This window comes from Dipodomys spectabilis, unplaced genomic scaffold (genome assembly GCF_019054845.1).
Source record: "Dipodomys spectabilis isolate Male_0828 unplaced genomic scaffold, ASM1905484v1 ptg000043l, whole genome shotgun sequence".
Classification (NCBI taxonomy): Eukaryota; Metazoa; Chordata; class Mammalia; order Rodentia; family Heteromyidae; genus Dipodomys; species Dipodomys spectabilis.
In genome coordinates this window covers 29,799,735-29,818,757 of record NW_024870720.1, presented here as the reverse complement: position 1 = coordinate 29,818,757, position 19,023 = coordinate 29,799,735, and the positions used below count along the sequence as shown (strand labels likewise).

At 41.3% G+C, this 19,023-nt stretch overlaps 1 protein-coding gene and 1 long non-coding RNA gene across 5 annotated transcripts in view; one reads left to right on the top strand and one right to left on the bottom strand.

Annotated features, from left to right (window-relative positions):
- Positions 1-1,577: 1,577 nt before the first annotated feature.
- LOC122106909 lies at positions 1,578-5,760 on the bottom strand. Its single transcript, XR_006147248.1, has 2 exons — positions 5,636-5,760; positions 1,578-1,933 (listed from the first exon to the last, which is right to left on the bottom strand). It is a non-coding gene; the product is annotated as an uncharacterized LOC122106909 (long non-coding RNA).
- A 219-nt stretch (positions 5,761-5,979) lies between these two features.
- Cdkl2 (cyclin dependent kinase like 2) overlaps positions 5,980-19,023 on the top strand; it is a 36,158-nt gene continuing 23,114 nt past the window's right edge. For 3 of the 4 annotated variants that reach the window (XM_042678456.1, XM_042678459.1, XM_042678460.1), the window contains exons 1-4: positions 5,980-6,385; positions 13,283-13,478; positions 15,670-15,864; positions 18,135-18,313. In XM_042678456.1, the coding sequence (XP_042534390.1) occupies positions 13,311-13,478; positions 15,670-15,864; positions 18,135-18,313 (542 nt within the window). In that variant the 5' untranslated portion in view covers positions 5,980-6,385; positions 13,283-13,310. Of the gene's footprint in view, positions 6,386-6,823; positions 6,845-13,282; positions 13,479-15,669; positions 15,865-18,134; positions 18,314-19,023 lie in introns of those variants that run through there. The other variant, XM_042678458.1, reaches the window with a different exon arrangement.

Sequence of the window (19,023 nt, the reverse complement as noted above, 5' to 3'; positions counted from 1 at the left end):
AATGTGTTTGGACTAAACAATAAACTACTGATGTCTGCAGCATTTATCTATGTCCCTAATTTAATCTAGTTTTGTTCCCAAACTTTTTTTCCCTGTTGTATTTTATACAGCCTGATAAAAATATTACTTATAGCTGGGCATCAGTGGTTCACGCCTGTAATCCTAGCTATTCAGAAGACTGAGATCTGAAGGATCTCGGTTCAAAGCCAGCCTGGGCAGGAAAAGTCTGTGAGACTCCAATAAACTCAAGAAATTGTAAGTGGTGCTGTGGCTCAAATGGTAGAGCACTCACCTTGAGCTGAAGAGGTGAAGGACAGCGCCCAGGCCCAGAGTTCAAGCCCCTTGACTGACCCTTCTCCCCCCCCCCCCTCCCCCCCCAAATTTATATATATAATTGTGACATTAGTTTTACAAAGCAAAACATTAGAGTAACAAACATAGTTATAGAGATCATTTTCAGGACCGGAAGATAGCTGATTTATCAGGTAAATAAATTTAGAAGAGGACATTGTAAGGGTGGAGAGTGATCTAAAGCATAACCTCTAAATTGTGGAGGTCTGGGAAGTAGAGGAAATTGGTTGTTTTGTTTTCAAGACAAGGTCTTACACTGTACTACCTAGGCTGGCTTTGAACTTGGGATCCTCCTGTCTTTGCCTTAAATTCTGGTATTATAGGCCCAGACCTTGAGTTTTGTAAGGGGTTATCTCAGAAGGAACAAAAAACATGTAGCGATTGAGATTATCTGAAATTATGGATTAGGAAAAACCAATTTTATCATGTATTATAATACTAAGAGCTGGGCCCTGGTGGCTCACACCTGTAATCCTAACTACTCAGGAGGCTGAGATCTAAGGACAAGACCACAATTTGAAGCCAGCCTGGGGAGAAAAAGTTTGCACTCAAAGACAACCCCCTTGTCCCTAGTTCAAGCCCCAGCACTGGCACACACACAAAAAAATTAAACATTTTGTGATAAGATTCCTAAATTAATCTACCCATTTGTCTGTCTTGGGAGAGAAATTGGAGCTTTTGGGTTCTTTGGTGGTTAATTGTAAATAACTAGTCTCAAGGACTTGACCTACCTGGGCTGACTGGAAATTGTGACACTCAGATCTCAGCCTCCTGAGTAGCTAGGACTTAAAGGCATGAGCCACCAGCAACCATTGAATAATATTAAGGAACTAACACATTTTGTAGATGTATATTAAGCTCAATTGCAATGGAATATCTTAAAACTTTATGGCTGTGCTGTATATTAAGCTCAATTGCAATGGAATATCTTAAAACTTTATGGCTGTGGAAAAATATTTGTTACAGAGGTTAAAATACATTCCTAGACTAGTGAAAACAGATCAAGATTCAAGCAAGTTAAATTTGTTTAAGGATTTTGTGAGGGTATGTCTTGTGTGCCTGTATTGGAGCTTGAACTCAGTGTCAAACTTTTGCTTGGGTTTTTTGCTAAAGATTGGTGCCCACCACTTGAGCCTGTAGCTCTGTTTCTGGGTTTTTGATCTCACCCTCATGAGTAGTTAGGATTATAGGTGTAAGACCCAAGCACCCTATTTGAAATTTGTTAAAAGCAGCATTCTGATTTCTCAGTGCTTGAGAAAATAATGCAAGTGCAAGTTCAAATTTCCATAGACAATTCTGTAAATTGCCACATTAGCCGATCTCTTGATTCTAGAATTTTGTTAAAAGGCTCTGTTTTCTTGAAGTACATTCACAAAAGAGAAGTTCAATATTCTTTATTTTTTGCCACCCATCCATACCCTAACACTTTTAAGGAGTTTCCCCACAAACTCCTTAGGAGATGCTTCAATATATTGTTCCTTTAATGTCACAAGATAGATGGTCAAGAGCACAGCTTCCAATGGGTTTGAATGGCAGCCTCACCCATTTAGTGGTGAATCCTTTCCTGTGCCTCTTTCCTCATCTGTAAAATGAGAAGCATGTCTGTTAGAGCTGTTACTGACAATTGTATTTCAGTGTAGCTTGTTTTACAAACGTCTCTTGGCTACATCACCTTGGAAGCACTAGGTAAAATGAGGAAGTTCAAGTTTTTTTCCTATGTAACTTACCTGTTGTATACCTGACTCTTTAGTAATGAACTTGTCTGTGATATGTGTAATCAGCCTAGCAATGTTTGAAGTTCCATCTGCTATTCTCATCTTTTTTTGTTTCCCTTCTCCATTATCTATATTCAAGGTTACTCTCATTTAACTTGAGTTTTAAGTGCCACACACACACATATACATACATACATATATATATATATTTAATATAGAATATGTTAAACAAGGTTTAGACAGATGAAAAGGACCAAAGCATTGGGTGTGGTGGGTTACACAGGTAAATCCCAGCTACTTGAGAGTCAGATGGGGAAGATTTCAGTTTGAGGCCAACTAGGGCAAAATTGCCTGTATGTCATCTCTACCATTAAGCTGGGTATGGTCTGGTGGCATTCTGTCATCCCATCATTGAAGAGGCATAAATGGATCTTGATCATCTAGGACAGCCCTGCCCCATTTCTTACCTCCAGTCCTCTCTTGGGCATCATTAGGATAGTTCATAGCAACTTACCAAGACCTACCAAAGGTATCTGTGGCAGTTTTCCTATGTGGGTGGCTTATTTGCTGCCTTCAATGAGGTTTTGAACCTAAGCTTTAATTCATAACACCTAATGGTGTTATCAGATTAAAAGATAGAATGTATGCACAATGACAGAACCCAAACCTTTTTCTGCAGTATAAATAGCAGTCCAGTTAATTTGTTCCAAATCTATCTCATTTAAAGCATTAAGTAATGCTTCCTAAACGTATCTTAAATTCTGAGAAAGGGGATCCACAAATTCAGACCTGTTAGTGATAGAGGCTGTGATTTTACAGTTTTCTAAAAATAAAATCAGGCTAAAAATACATTGTAGTTTAAATTCCTGATTTCTGGTGTTTAAAATCTAGTTTCCATAAGTAACTCATCTTGAGATTCACCTTATAGTCTCTTCAAAGTAGACCAGTACTTGACTAATCCAGTACTTGAAATGTTTTAAACTTCAGTGAATATAGTTCCGAGCCTCAGACTCACTGGCTTAGTCAATAGCTTAGGAGCTGGCCTTCAGACAGCACTTTTCTTTCCTAGATTTCTTTCCTAGTCCTGAACTACCAGCCTCCCACTTATACTTCTGTCTTCACCTGGCATAGTATCAATACGGCATTGTATTTTATTAAATGTTTCCTATGCTAATAACAAAATCCAAATATTCATCTCTTCCCACTGGCTAATGACCTCATCGGATCTAGCCCCTTTCTCTTCTATCTCCATGAACAACTACATTTACCATTCCTTAGTTCACTCTACTTACACCAGTGACTTCTCCAGTTACTTAACCTCCAAGTTTTTGTGTGTATGTTTTTTTTCAGGGGGGAGGAGGGAGAACAGTCCTGGGGCTTGAACTCAGGCCGACCTTTTGCTTAAGACTAGCACTCTACCACTTGAGCCACCACCTCTGGCTTTTCCTCTTTATATGGTACTGAGGAATCGAACCCAGGGCTTCAGGCATGCTAAGGAAGCAGTCTACTACTAAGCCATATTCCCAGCCCTCTAGCTTTGCCTTAGCTAGTACCTACTCTTGATAGAATACTCCTGCATATCAATTCCAGAAAGGGCGTCTTAGAACAATTGCCTGAAGTGCTCCACTTTTACTTTAATGCTTTGTATAGTATTTGAACTACTTCAGTATTACCAAGTAAAAAGTGCTGGAAGACCAAGAGCCTAGTCCATCCCTTTTGTTGGGGGACGGAAGGGAACCTGGGCCTTGAACCTAGAGCCTGAGCACCATCCCCAAGGTTTTTTTTTGCCCAAGTCTAGTGCTCTATCACGTGAGCCACAGCTCCACTACCAGCTTCTTGGGGGTTCATTAGAAAAGAGTCTCAGACTTTCCTGCCAGGCATGGCTTCAATGATCCTCAGATCTCAGCCTCCTGAGCAGCTAGGGTTACAAGCGTGAGCCACCAGTGCTTAGCTAATCCATCTATTTTCATTCATGTCCCCTCAACATCAAAATCAGGCCCAAAACAAAGATGCTCAACAAATAATCTGATAAACATTTAATGGTTTGTTCCCATCAAAACAAGATATTTTTAAAGGCTAAATACATAGTGGGATCATCCATTTTGTGTTGGGGAGTATCCTTTTGATCTTCTAAAACTTGTGTAGTTTTGGTCCAGAATGAGAAGCCAGAGGGAAAATTATAAGAGGCTTGGTAGCAGTGCAAAACCACATAATTTTAATATTTAAGGAATGCATTCGCATGTGTTAATGTAGATGTGTTGCTGACCAGCAGTCAGGACATAGTTTATGCTGAACTTGGCAAAATAAGTGGTAACATTTCAAATCTACTTAGTGTGTGCATGGGCTGGTGCCCAGGCTGAGCTCAAGGGTTCAGCTTTCTTGCTTACAGCTGGTGGCACTCTATTTTTTTTTTTTTTTTAATTGGTCGTGGGGCTTGAACTTGGCCTGGGCGCTGCCCCTCATCTCTTCAGCTCAAGGCTAGTGCTCTACCACTTGAGCCACAGTGCCACTTCCGGCTTTTTCTGCTTATGTGGTGCTGAGGAATCGAACCCAGGGCCTCATGCATGTTAGGCAAGCACTCTACCACTGAGTTACCTTCCCAGCCCTGTTACTCTACTTGAGCTATATCTCTAGTCCAATACTGTGTTGGTTGAGCTTAGGGACTGGGCACACAAGAACTTGAGCCACAGCGCCACTTCTGGTTTTCTAGTGGTTTATTGGACTTTCCTGCCTGGGCTGGCTTTGAACCCTGATCTCAGCCTCCTGAGTAGCTAGGATTACAGGCTTGAGCCACCGGTGACCGGCTTTTTTTTTTTTTTGTGAGGGAGGAGGGTAGCAAGGCAAGAAAAAGGGCTCAAGTACATTGTTTTTGGCAGCCAAAAACAATGCAGAGAATGACTTATGAAGAACCATTTATGGTTTCTATTAGAAAATAATGGGTATAAATGTCAGCTGTCCAGGACACTTTCTTGCCTCAAGGTATTTTAGCAACTAAATCTAAAATGTATAGGTACTGAATGAAAATGAAAATAACTGCTGTTTCAGTCTCAGATGCCCCGAGACGTCAATCTCTGCCAGATAACCGTCAGCCTTGCCGGTCAGGCCCATCACAGATGTTGTGGATTGCAAAATGTAAGGCAAATGTGTGTGTGTGAGCTGAGGGCTTGCGAGGCAGAAGCTTCAGGCCTTCAGCCCAGTAAGGCAAGCTTTACATCCAGTAAGCCCCAACTCCACCCCGCCTGGCTTCAGGAAGCCCCATTCTGGACACTCATCCCGGCACGTGCGTTCCCTGTTCGTTTATGCCCTCCCTTCCCCTTTCTTGATTTCTACCCCAAAGGTCCCGGTGAACATCAGGGCTGTCAGCTGCTTCCCCTACGAGTGACTTCCTAGTTACCTCGGTCTCCCCCCAGGCCCGATCAGCCCCAGCACCTAGAATGGAAAGGAAGGAAGCGCGCCCCACCGCGCTTGGGCCCAGCTTCCCTGGTTCCCGCACCCCGCCGCCAGCGGCGGCAAACGCTGGATCGCGCTCTTTGCGTAGTCTTCTTGGTCCTCCATCACCGCCACCTTACCTCCGCCCAGGCCACCTGAGTCGCCATCTGCACACAGACTGGGGCAGAGGTCGCTTCCAACTTGAGAACGTTGGGAGGGTGGGCGGAGAAGCAAAGGTCGGAGCGGCGGCTGACAGAACCTGGGGTCCAGGCCCAGGTAAAGGGGCGGGGCGTTTGGCGATAAGCCAATTATGGCGCCTGACGACAGGGATCAGCCAATCAGAACAAGGGAGGCCCGGTGCGCCTGCGGGGGGCGGGACCTGGCGGGTGAGAACCCGCCCCCTTGCAGCTCGGACCAACGCCTTCGTCCCCGCCCAGCTAGCTGGAGGCGTGCGGCTTCCAGGCTCCACGGACTGGGCGGCGGCTTCGGAGCAGGGAGGCGATGTACTCTCCGCCCAGCTAATTTCTCCCCGGTCTTGGCCTGGACAGGTGTTGCTGCTCGGGACTGCCGTTGCACGCGTTCTGGCTCGGACCACATCTCTCTCTGGGGACCGTACCCGTGGCTGGGGAACCGAGTGAGGCCGTTGCCTTGACGACAACAGCATGCGGCCCCTGGTCCCCGGAATAGTGAGTTTGCCAAGGGAGGGCCGCGGCCCATCTGCCGCCCTGCCTGCTGCTTCTAGGACCTGTCACTGATCCGCAGAGGAAATCTCAACCCAGGGGAGCTGCCAGTTTGCCAGTCAGCGTCTTTTTGACCTGCCAACGAGATGCATGTGTTTCCAAGTTGAAAACCTTTGGCTCTGTCTATGTGAAAAAGGAGTTGAAGAAGCAGTAAGTATCGTCCTTTAAAAAAGCTTCCATGACCTTCTTCTTTAGAAAAGATCTCGACCGGTCTTCAGCAAATTTTTTTTTGCGTTGTAAAAGGCCATTAGCCAAGTATTTTATCTAAACTGTTGGTTGCTAGAATCAGATGCTCACACGACACATCTCCGCAAATATCACAAGTGCCAACTGGCTAGGCTTCGTGATGATTATTTTTAAACTCTGTGTTACTCTTAGGTTGAGGAATAGAAGGACTGGAAAGAAATAGTTTATAAGTAACTGTTTTAGGAAACAAGGGATTTTGTAGCCCGTGGTATTTTTAAGGTATGTCTGGGCAGAGCTGCTTGCATAAGCAGATGTGTTCAGTGGGGTGTGTCAAAAGGTGCACCTAGTTGGGAAAAGAAACTTGGAGTAGTCACCTTGTGCAATGTTAGCTTGTGATACGCTGCAGAGCACCTTAGGCTTCAGGTAATTTTTATTTCATTCATTTTATATCTTCAAATTTCTAGTTACAAAAGTATTTTTTTTTAAATTCTGGGTTAGAAATTCTGGCTATTTTTGTCATTGGGTATGACAAACCTAAAGCCTGATCCTTCCTAGAAGTTCTTAATAGAAGGACGAAAAAAGAAGAAAAAAGATGGAGTTAACATTGTGAATGTTTTCAAATTTTTTTTTAACTAAAATTTGAAGTTTTAGCTGGGTGCCCATGGCTTATACCTATAATCCTAGCTACACAGGAGACTGAGATCTGGGGATAGCAGTTTGAACCTAGCCCAGGCAGGAAAGTCCATGAGACTCTTATCTCCAGTTAACCACCAAAAAGCTAGAAGTGGAGCTGTGGCTCAAGTAAGTGGTAAAGTGCCAGCCCGGAGCAATGGCTTATACCTATAATCCTAGCCACACAGGAGACTGAGATCTGGGGATAGCAGTTAGAACCTAGCCCAGGCAGGAAAGTCCATGAGACTCTTATCTCCAGTTAACCACCAAAAAGCTAGAAGTGGAGCTGTGGCTCAAGTAAGTGGTAAAGTGCCAGCCCGGAGCAATAACGCTAAGGAACACTGTGTAGGTCCTGAATTCAAGCCCCAAGTATTGGAACAGAACAAAAAAAGTCAAATATGTGGAAAGCTGTGTCTGGGATATCACTATGTAAATAGTTTATAATAGAATCTATGATCAAAACTGTTGATTGCAATAATGAAATAAGTTGAGTTGGTGTTAATTGGAATTGTTTTCATTTCCCCCTTCCCTGAAAAAAGACCTGTTGTTCTGTGTATATCTATATTATCAATATGTATTTAGGGGAGGAGGGTTCCTGGGTATACTCAGTGGTAGAACACCTAGCTTAGCACACTGTGGAGGCTTTGGGTTCTATTCCCATCAGCACACAAACAGATAATGTATATAATAAAACCTCAAGCCAGGCGCCAGTGGCTCATGCCTGTAAATGTAGCTACTCAGGAGGCTGAGATCTGAGGATCACAGTTCAAAGCCAGCCCGGACAGGAAAGTCTGTGAGACTTTTTTTTTTTTTTTTGGTCGGTCATGGGGCTTGAACTCTGGGCCTGGGTGCTGTCCCTCAGCTCTTCAGCTCAAGGCGAGCGCTCTACCACTTGAGCTACAGCTCCACTTCCGGTTTTCTGGTGGTTTATTGGAGATAGGAGTCTCACGGTCTCTCCTGCCCGGGCTGGCTTTGAACCGCGATCCTCAGATCTCAGCCTCCTGAGTAGCTAGGATTACAGGCGTGAGCCACCAGCGCCCGGCTCGTGAGACTCTTATCTCCAATAAACCACTAGAAAACTGGTAGTGGTGCTGTGGCTCAAACAGTAGAGTGCTTGCCTTAAGCTGAAGAGCTCAAGGACAGTGCCCTAGCCCAGAGTTTAAGCTCCACAACTGAAAAAATAAAATAAAACTTCAACTTCAAACTGTTAAAAGACAAGTGCTAAACATACTTTAAATATTGGATTATCACAGTTTATTATAACTAAGAGAATAATAAGGTCATCAATGCACCGATAAGAGAAGAAAGTAAAACATTACCACAATTCACAATCTGGGTAAATTAATTTTAGATTGTCATCAGTACACAATCAACACAATAGGTAAGAATTTTTTTTTTCTTTTCAGCATTTCATAAAGGAATGTTTCTATATTTTCAAGTTTAAAGAATATTATGGGTCATCATTTGAATATAAAGTTACCAAAAGACTTATTTTTCTTTAAAATCATTGAAATCACAGTGGGATTTAAAGCAAATTTTTTTTCTTTTTTTCTTCTTTTGTCAGTCTTGGGGCTTGAACTTTGGGCCTAGGTGCTGTCCCTAAGCTCTTCAGCTCAAGGAGAGCACTCTACCACTTGAGCCACAGCACCACTTCCAGTTTTCTGGTGGTTTATTGGAGATAATAGGATAAGAGTCTCATGGCCTTTCCTGCCTGGGCTGGCTTTGAACTGTGATCCTCAGGTCTCAGCCTCTTGAGTAGCTAGGATTACAGGTGTGAGCCACTGGCACCTGACTTTCTTTTTCTTTTTGTTCATAGCTTCTGAAATTTAGTCTGAAAATCAAATTTTAACAATAAATTTAATTTTGAAGGTATAGTTTAATAGCTTTTATATATTGTACTAGTCAAAGTTTATGAAAAAGTATATAAGTGTATATATGTATATATACACACACATAAAATATATGTATATTTATATATACACACATATACACAGATATATATTTGCAGTACTGGGGACCAAGGTATAAGGTAGACTGAAATACATTGTATACATGTGAAACCCTCCCTGGTATAACTAATGTATGCTGGGCCATGTACACATGAAAAACACCCAACCACTGAGCTGAATCCCCAGACGGAAAATAATGTTTTTCCTGTTCCAAAACACATAGTCAACCACTGGAAAAACAAGATTCTATTGTGATTGGTTTTATTCAGGAAATTATAATTCAGGAATTATAACCAACAATTTCAAGTGTTCATACTTTCATAATTAATCATTAACAGGATTTTTTTTTCCCTTAGTAGAACTAAGGTTACCAGACCAAATTGCAGCTGGGTACTGGTGGCTCACACCTGTAATCCTACTCAGGAGGCTGAGATCTGAGGATCAGAGTCAAAGTGTGCTCAGGGAAGAAAAATCAGTGAAACTCTTCCCCCCCCCCTCCCCCCCCCAGTCCCTGGGCTTGAAGTCAGGGCTTGAGCACTGTTCCTGAACTTCTTTTACTCAAGGCTAGCACTCTACCAACTTAAGCCATAGCACTACTTCTGCTACTTAAGGCTTTTCTATGTATGTGGTACTGAGGAATCGAACCCAGGGCTTCATGCATGCTAGGCAAGCACTCTACCACTAAGCCACCTTCCCAGCCCTCAGTAAGATTCTTATCTCCAATTAACCACTAGAAAACTAGATGTGGAGCTGTGACTCAAAGTGGCAGAGTGCTAGCCTTGAGCAAAAAAGCTCAGGGATAGTGCCAGGCCCTGAGTTCAAGTCCCATGACCACCACCAACAAAAAGACCAAATTGCACTTGGTAAACAGGCACTGGAGCAATTCCCCCAGATCTTTCTGCTTTATTTTGTCTAATATGTTCTTGAGTTTATGTCTGGGAAAGCCTGAACCATGATCCTTCTATTTATACCTGCAGTAGAACTGGACTGATATGCATGTACCACCAGACCCAGCTTTTATGGTTGAGATGAGGATTTGAATAACTTTTGGCTCAGGCTGACTATCTTTCTAATCTCTGCCCCTTGAGTATCTGGAGTTACCAAGATTTTTTGGAATGTTATACTTGGTGATATTAATATTTAATTTCTTAAAAAAACATGCCTATGAATAAGGCATTGGTAGCTCAAACCTGAAATCCTAGCTACTCAGGTGTCTGAGACCTGAGGATCATGGTTCTTTCTTTCTTTATTTTTTGGGTCCAGTCATGGGTCCTGAACTCTGGGCTTGGGCACTGTCCCTCAGCTCTTCAGCTCAAGACTAGTGCTCTGCCACTTGAGAGGAAGCCATCCCAGACAGGAAAATTCATGAGACTCATCTCAAAACCAAAAAGCTGAAAGTAGAGCTTTGTCTCAAGTGATAGAATGCTAACCTTAAGCAAAAAGCCTCAGGGATGGTGCTCAGCTCCTGAGTACAAGCCCCAGGACCAGCATACACACAAAAAATATGCCAGTTTACTGTGATGTCATTGGTCTTTTTGTGTTTGTGTGCACCAGTCTTGGGGCTTGAACTCAAGGTTCGGTACTCTCCTTGAGCTTTCTTGTTCAAGGATGATGGTTTGCCACTTGAGCCAGAGCAACACTTCTAGCTTTTTTTGGTGGTTATTTGGAGATGAGTCACTGACTTTCATGCCCAGGCTGGCTTCGAACAACAAATCTCAGATCTCAGTCTCCTAAGGAGCTAGGATCACAAGCATGAGCCACCAGTGCCCAGGTATGATCTTACTATTATTATTTTAAAAAGTAAATTCAACATAGTAATGTAATTAGTATTGCTTGAAAACGTTATTAAAGATTCACTGTTCATTTGTTAGGTGGCTATTTTATGATCAGATTTTTTTTTCCCCATTGAGTAGAAAGTACATAAGGATTTCTAACACGGATATCTTTTCAACCTAGTGTAAAAATTTGATCTTTTAAAAAATGATATGTAGGGCTGGGAAGGTGGCTCAGTGGTAGAGCGCTTGCCTTGCATGCCAGAGGCCCTGGGTTCAATTCCTCAGCACCACATAAGCAGAAAAAAAAAAAAAGCCGGAAGTGGCGCTGTGGCTCAAGTGGTAGAGCGCTAGCCTTGAGCTAAAGAGCTGAGGGACAGCACCCAGGCCCTGAGTTCAAGCCCCAGGACTGGCAAAACAAAAAACAACAAAACAAAACAAAACTGGATAGATCAGTTTATTAGAAAAGGAATAACGTTTCAATAGACTGAAATAGACTGAAAGTGGCCATCTTTAAGGTGAGAATGACAATGACTTTTGCTTTAGCACAAGCCCCCCGATTGGACCCCCCAACCGGTCGTGGGGCCTGAACTCTGGGCCTGGGCACTGTCCCTCAGCTCTTCAGCTCAGGGCTGGCACTCTACCACTTGAGTCACAGCGCCATTTCCAGCTTTTTTCTGCTTATGTGGTGCTAAGGAATGGAACCCAGGGCCTCATGCATGCAAGGCAAGCACTATAGCACTGAGTCACCTTCCCAGCCCCTCAGCAAAAGTTTTTGCTAAAAGTGTAAGAGGTATGGATTGTCAAGTTCCTCCCCAGGAAGTTCATGGGGAAAGTCACTGTCCTATGGTTAAGAGAGGTTTATAGAATTATATTTGACCTCTAAGGCATGATATCCTGGGCTGGGAAGTTAAAGATCTGTTGTTTTAGAACTATTTGTTGATCCACCTTAGGCTGGAATGAAGTCTATCATGAATCCTTAGGTGGATAGAGTACTAAAAGACTCATTTATTAGCATGTATTACTTATACAAGGGAGGGTTTCATACATATACAATGTATTCAAATTAGTGTCACCAGTTCTGTCACTCTCCTTTGACTCCTTCCTCTTTCCCCTCCTTCTTAAAACAAGTTCAATAGGTTTAGTTCTGTTTTCAATGTACCATCTTGTGACATTCCATGACCTTGGTGAGCCACTTCAGTTGAAAAGTTTAATTACAATATTTTCCCTCATAGACATTGTGATCTCATCCTACATCTCTTGTTTCCTTTGTGTTGGGTGTTGATGGCTCATATCTTTGAGCCTGACTACGCAGGATGCTAAGGTCTGAGGATTAGTGTTTGAAGTCAGCCTGGGCAAGGAAGTCTGTGAGACTCTTATCTCCAATTAACCACCAAAAAGGCAGAAGTAGAACTGTGGCTCAAATGATAGAACACTAGCTTTGAGCACAAAAGCTCTGGGACAGCACACACGCAAAAAAAAGCCCTGGCAAAAAAATAAAAACATAAATTAAAAAGGTTTTTTTTATTGTTGTTGTTTTGTTTTTGTTTTTTCATTTCTCCATCTCTCATAGCTAGTGACTATTATTCCCTACTCAAAGACTTGTGACTCTAAAATTGTTTATCTGTGTATTTTTGTTTGGTGTTAGCCCTGGGGCTTTCCTGTTCATGTTAGCTGTGAACTTCAGTTCTCAGATCTCAGCCTCCTGAGTAGCTAGGATTAAGGCATGCACCACCAGCATCCAACTGCCTGTCTTATCTTTTTGTTTTTTTTGGGCAGTCGTGGGGTCTGAACTCTTGGCCTGGGTGCTGTCCCTCAGCTCTTCAGCCCAAGGCTAGCGCTCTACCACTTGAGCCACAGTGCCACTTCTGGCTTTTTCTGCTTATGTGGTATTGAGGAATCGAACCCAAGGCCTCAGGCATGCAAGGCAAGCACTCTACCACTGAGCCACCATCTCAGCCCTGCCCGTCTTATCTTGACCCTAGAGTTTAGTAGAGTTCACCTTTAAGCTGTAGTTTTATAGCCTGGAGACTAGGGAAAGCAAACTTGGTTAGAAAATTTTGATTAAAAGCAAATATACTTGTGCTGTTTCTCATCTTTGAATGCAATGAAACTGTACTTTTTTAATATGATGTTTTGTATGTTTTGTATAATAGCTTAGTTATTTCTTTACATAAGTTAAAATACATTGAATTTCATTAATACAATATTTAGTAATTTAAATTTAATGGCTTCAGTTCATTCACCTTGTCTATTCTAATTGCATGTGCCTATTTTGAAAATATACCCTAGATATGGAAGCATCAAGAATTCTTGAGTTAGCACAGACAGTCATGAACATAGTGTTCATAGTGTTCATAGCCATGAACATGACTACTCTAATAAAGCAAGCAGGAAGAACTAATTTTCTGAGAGTGGAAGAAACTAATATGCTCAACATTAACTCTGTGCTCTGATTTCCACGGCAGGAAAAATTCCTACTGGTTTTAAATTAAAATGGAAAAATATGAGAATCTTGGATTGGTTGGAGAAGGGAGTTATGGAATGGTGATGAAATGTAGGAATAAAGACAATGGAAGAATTGTGGCCATCAAGAAGTTCTTAGAAAGCGATGATGACAAAATGGTTAGAAAAATTGCTATGCGAGAAATCAAGTTACTAAAGGTAAGTAAATACGTCTACTGAATTGAAAAAAAAAATGTGCCTTGTTTCTTGATCAAGATTCTCTTCCAGAAGTATTACTGTGTCTTTAGCTTTGTTTTGATTATAACAAATCTTAAAATATAAAATTTTAATTTTAGCAACAGGAGAAATAAAATTTTAATATATGTACATTTATGTTGCAAGTTTTAAATGGTTTAACATATTTTGTTTCTTCTTTCTGAGTCATCTGCCTGTTGATCAACCAATCATCTGTGTTAGTGGTCCCTAAGACTACTTTTGGGTTCAGTAACTCAATAGGAAGATCATGGTCCTCAGCATATAGCATATATATAAGTCCTTATCTAAGACCTATTACAGTGAAAGAGTATAAAGCAAAATCAGCAAAGGGGTGCAAGGTAGAACAAGAGTCCTCTTGTAGTCAGGTCACACAGAATGTGCTTATTTCCTTCAGCAATGAATGGTGGCAGCACATGGGAAATATTGTCTACTAAGGAAATTCATTAAATGTTCAGTACCCAGGGATTTTATTAGGGGCTGCCCACATAGACACTCTCGGCCTACTACCAACCCAAATTCTCCATTCCCAGAAGGAAGCAGGTATGCAATATGTGCAATATTGTCCGCACAGTTTTTCCAACCCATCCTAGATTCTCATATTTTTCCATTGTAATTTAAAACCAGTAGGATTTTTTCCTGCCATAGAAACAAGAGCACAGAGTTAACAATGTTGAGCATATTAATTTTGTCTACTCTCTCAGAAAATTAGTCACCATATCTGGAAATGAAGGGAAACCCTCCCGAAAGCTAAGTTCCCAGGTGCCAGCTAACAGCCCACTTTGCAAGCAGCTTGTGCTTAATAAGCAATTCAGTTTCAGGGCCTCCTCCGTAAAATTGTTTCTCCATTCCCCCCCCCCCCCCCTTCTCTCTTTCTTTCTTTCTTTTTTCTTTTTTGTAGATCCTGGGGCTTGAACAAGGGGTCTGGGCTCTGTCCCTGAGCTTTTGCTCAAGGCTAACATTCTACTGCTTTTAGCTACAGCTAAACCACTTTGGGTTTTGCGTGGTTAATTGGAGATAAGAGTCTCATGGAGCCGGGCACCGATGGCTCTCACTTGTAATCCTAGCTACTCAGGAGGCTGAGATCTGAGGATGGAGGTTCAAAGCCAGCCTGGGTAGGAAAGTCCGTGAAACTCTTATCTCCAATAAACCACCAGAAAACTGGAAGTGGCACTGAGCTCAAGTGGTAGAGCATTTGCCTTGAGCTGAAGAGCTGAGGGACAGCGCTCAGGCCCAGAGTTCAAACCCCATGACCAACAACAACAAAAAAGTCTCATGGACTTTTCTGCCTGGGCTGGCTTTGAACTGTGATCCTCAGATCTCAGCCTTCTGAGTAGCTAGGATTGCAGGTGTGAGCCACCAGCACCCAGCTACATCTATTGCTAGAAGAAACCACTGCTTGACTTTATCTCCTCTATTATGTATGTTTCTGTTTTATTTTAAAATTTTTGTAATTTAATTCCTGCCACTTATCCTCAATGTGCTATCCTGCAGTCCGTTGTCTGAAGTTGAGATAGATGCTTGCTGCTTTAATTTCTGCTGTGAAATCATTTTCTGCCAGCTTCATAACCATAGATAATATTTTGGTATTTCTCCACACTCCTGTCTGACCTTGACTATATTTGGTAGCTCTTCCCTCTTTGTTGTTGGTGGAGGTTGAAGATGCGTCCTCGTCTCATCAAAGATGGTGTTACAGTCCTGCTTCCTCAAGGCTTTACTTTTCCCTGAGGAGAAAAAGGAGCAATATGGTCTTTTTACTGGTATTTTCCAACTAGAATGCATTTTCTTTTTTTTTTTGTTTTGGGTCCGGTCGTGGGGCCTGAACTCTGGGCCTGGGCGCTGTTCCTCAGCTCTTCAGCTCAAGACTAGCGCTCTACCACTTGAGCCACAGCGCCACTTCCGGCTTTTTTGTTTTTGCTTATGTGGTGCTGAGGAATCTACCCAGGGCCTCATGCATGCAAGGCAAGCGCTCTACCACTGAGCCACCTTCCCAGCCCCTAGAATGCATTTTCATAATATGCATTGCTTATGCATTTTATTTATGTTTTTCTTACACAGGGATCTATTTTAGCCAGTGACTAATTGCTAGCAATTTTGTCTTATAAACTGACCTTGTATTTTTTTTTTCTAATAACAGCAACTGAGGCATGAAAATTTGGTGAATCTGTTGGAAGTGTGTAAGAAAAAGAAACGCTGGTACCTAGTCTTTGAATTTGTTGATCACACCATTCTTGATGACTTGGAACTCTTTCCCAAGGGACTAGACTACCAAGTTGTCCAAAAGTATTTGTTTCAGATTATTAGTGGAATTGGATTTTGTCATAGTCACAATGTGAGTATTCAGTTTAAATAATTACTTTTAACAATTGTTAACTACCTAGATACCAGTCAATCTATGATATATTAGTATAAAGCTTAAAACCGTAAAATAATTGAAGTGAACTGTATTATTTTGATATTGCCAATTTTTATGTGTCATAATACATGTATCAATTCCTCCCAACATGCATTTTCTTTATTTGTGCATTTCATTAATTAGACATAAAAATGTGTTAATTGTTCCTTTCTAAAAAGGTAACAGTGAAATGTACAAGTATAAAGTAATGAGTTTTATTAAATTTATACACCAAGAATGTATGTATTAATTCCTTTTCTTGGACAAGTTGTGAGATATGAAATTATGAAAGTATCTATTCTTATCCTACACTATTTTTTTTTTTTGGTCTGGTCGTGGGCCTGAACTCTGGGCCTGGGCACTGTCCCTCAGCTCTTCAGCTCAAGGTTAATGCTCTACCACTTGAGCCACAGCACCACTTCCGGCTTTTTTCTTTTTTGCTTATGTGGTGCTGAGGAATCGAACCCAGGGCCTCATGCATGCAAGGCAAGCGCTCTACCACTGAGCCACCTTCCCAGCCCTCTTATCCTACACTATATTGCACTTTTACTCCAGGAAAAATGACACCTCTGGGAGTGATGTATATAAAATAAGTAATTTAACATATATTCTACAAGTTTTATTTTATGTTAAATGACATTTTTGTATGATCATGAATTTCATTTGATTCTTTTGTGTGATTAAAATAATAAGCATTAATGGTAGGAAAAAACAAAGATAATTGTATAAAAGAATAAGAGGTACATAATGTATGTGCCCTTGATTTTTTTCAATTTTCTTATTATTTTACTGTCTTATTAATTTTTTGTTTTCCTTTTTGTTTTTGTGTTGGTCCCAGGCTGAAGGGGCCTATGGTGCTGTGCCTGAGCTTTATTTTGCTCAAGGCTAGTGCTCTACCATGTGAGCCACAGCTCTATTTCCCACTTTTGTAGGTTAATTGAAGATAAGACTCTCACGGACTTTCCTGCCAGAGCTAGCTTGAAACTGTGATCCTCAGAGCTCAGCTTTCTGAGTAGCTAGGATTATAGGCATGACCTATCACATCTAGCTTATATAGTTTCATTATACATTGAATTATATATACTAAGGCAATTGTTCACTAAAGAGAAATTTCTAGTTTCTATATGGGAAACATTTTTTTTAGAGAAGCTCCCAAAGTGGCCTCTTAGCAATTTAGGAATAATCCAGTTTCCCAAAGTGATTTTTGAGAAATCTAATTTTTTGGCTATTTCTGTCTCTTAGAGCAAACTCATATTAATCAAACTTGGGTGTCTAAATGCCAGTTTAGTAGAATCAAGATATGATCATTACAGAGCTAAAACAATGAGGTATAGAAATAACATTGAGCGTGCAGGAAATTAGAGTACTATGAGGTGTTAGTAAAGCAAATACTTAATGGAATCAATTGGAAAGACATTGATTATTCCTTCTCATATAAAGGATGGTACTTTTCCAGTGGGCCTATAGTACTTATGAAGGTAGCTAAGCTCTCCTACATTATATCTGCACTAAGGATTGGCTTGCCAATTGAACCACTGAACAAAAATACCTGTGCAGTTGATTGTTCATAGTAATATATTCATATGTATATTCAATATTTTTTATAGCTTAAACTTCAAGCATGAATGTCCTTTTTTTTAGTTGTGGGGCTTGAACTCAGGTTCTGGGTGCTGTCCCTGAGCTGCTTTTGCTCAAGGCTAGTGCTCTACCACTTTGAGCACACTATCACTCCCAATTTTTGATTGGTTAATTGGAGATAAGAGTCTGATGGGGCCAGGCGCCAGAGGCTCACGCCTATAATCCTAACTACTCAGGAGGCTGAGATCTGAGGATTGAGGTTCAAAGCCAGCCTCTGCAGGAAAGTCCGTGAGACTCCTATCTCCAATAAACCACTAGAAAACTGGAAGTGGCGCTGTGGTTCAAGCGGTAGAGTGTTCTCCTTGAGCTGAAGAGTGTAGGGACAGCCCCCAGGTCCAGAGTTCAAGCCCCATGACGACAGAAAAAAAAAAAAAGAAAAGAAAAAGTCTGATGGACTTTCCTGTCTGGGCTGGCTTCAAACTGATCCTCACATCTCAGCCTCCCGAATAGCTAGGATTACAGGAGTAAGCCACTGCCACCTGGCTGTAATCTTTTGAAGGACAGAAAAAGTGTGCTGCTCATGGAAAGTAATTTGTTTAACATACGTGATATTCTGCTTTTTGTCTTAGATCATACATAGAGATATAAAGCCAGAAAATATACTGGTCTCTCAGTCTGGTGTTGTCAAGTTATGTGACTTTGGATTTGCTCGAACACTGGCAGCTCCTGGGGAGGTTTATACTGATTACGTGGCTACACGATGGTACAGAGCGCCAGAACTGCTGGTTGGTGATGTCAAGTATGGCAAGTAAGATATATGAATGAGAGGGAGCAGAGTTTAGTTTTCTTTTCTTGACTCAATGGAATAGGTTAATATAATAAAGATCTGTAACTCTGGAAAGGAAAGTTCAAGTTTAGGGAAGTTTACAAAGTGATAGGTACTCATTTTCACTTTTTATACTTACCCTTTTAAAGTTCTTGTAAGGGCTGGGAGTGTATGTGTCACTGGTAGATTGCTTTGGTATACTTTTTACAATGGTCTGCTGATATATATATATGTATTATAATTGTATATATCTATCTTTTTACAATGGTCATACATAAATATATATGTATATATATACACACATCTATTTTATTTGTAACAAGATAGTAAAATTGGAGAAGTCTGGTTTTTTTTGGAATATTAGAATGAGATGGGTTAGAGTAGGCAAGAGTGGGAGAAATGTGATTGAGTGAAATTTTTTTTTCAGTCCACATATATGAAGTCTTTACTAAGCATAAGTTGTCTTCATAAGTGAATTCATTTTTTAGTGGTACTAGTGTTTTGAACTCAGGATCTCAAGCTTGCTCAACTTGCTTTCTTGTCTGGCTATACTCTATCACTTGAGCCATGCTTCAAGCTCTACTTTTTGCTGGGTATTTTGGGGATGGAGTCTCAATGACTTTTCTGCCTGGACTGGCTTTGGATTGTGATCATCTAGCTCTCAGCCTCCTGAATTACAGGATTACAGGAGT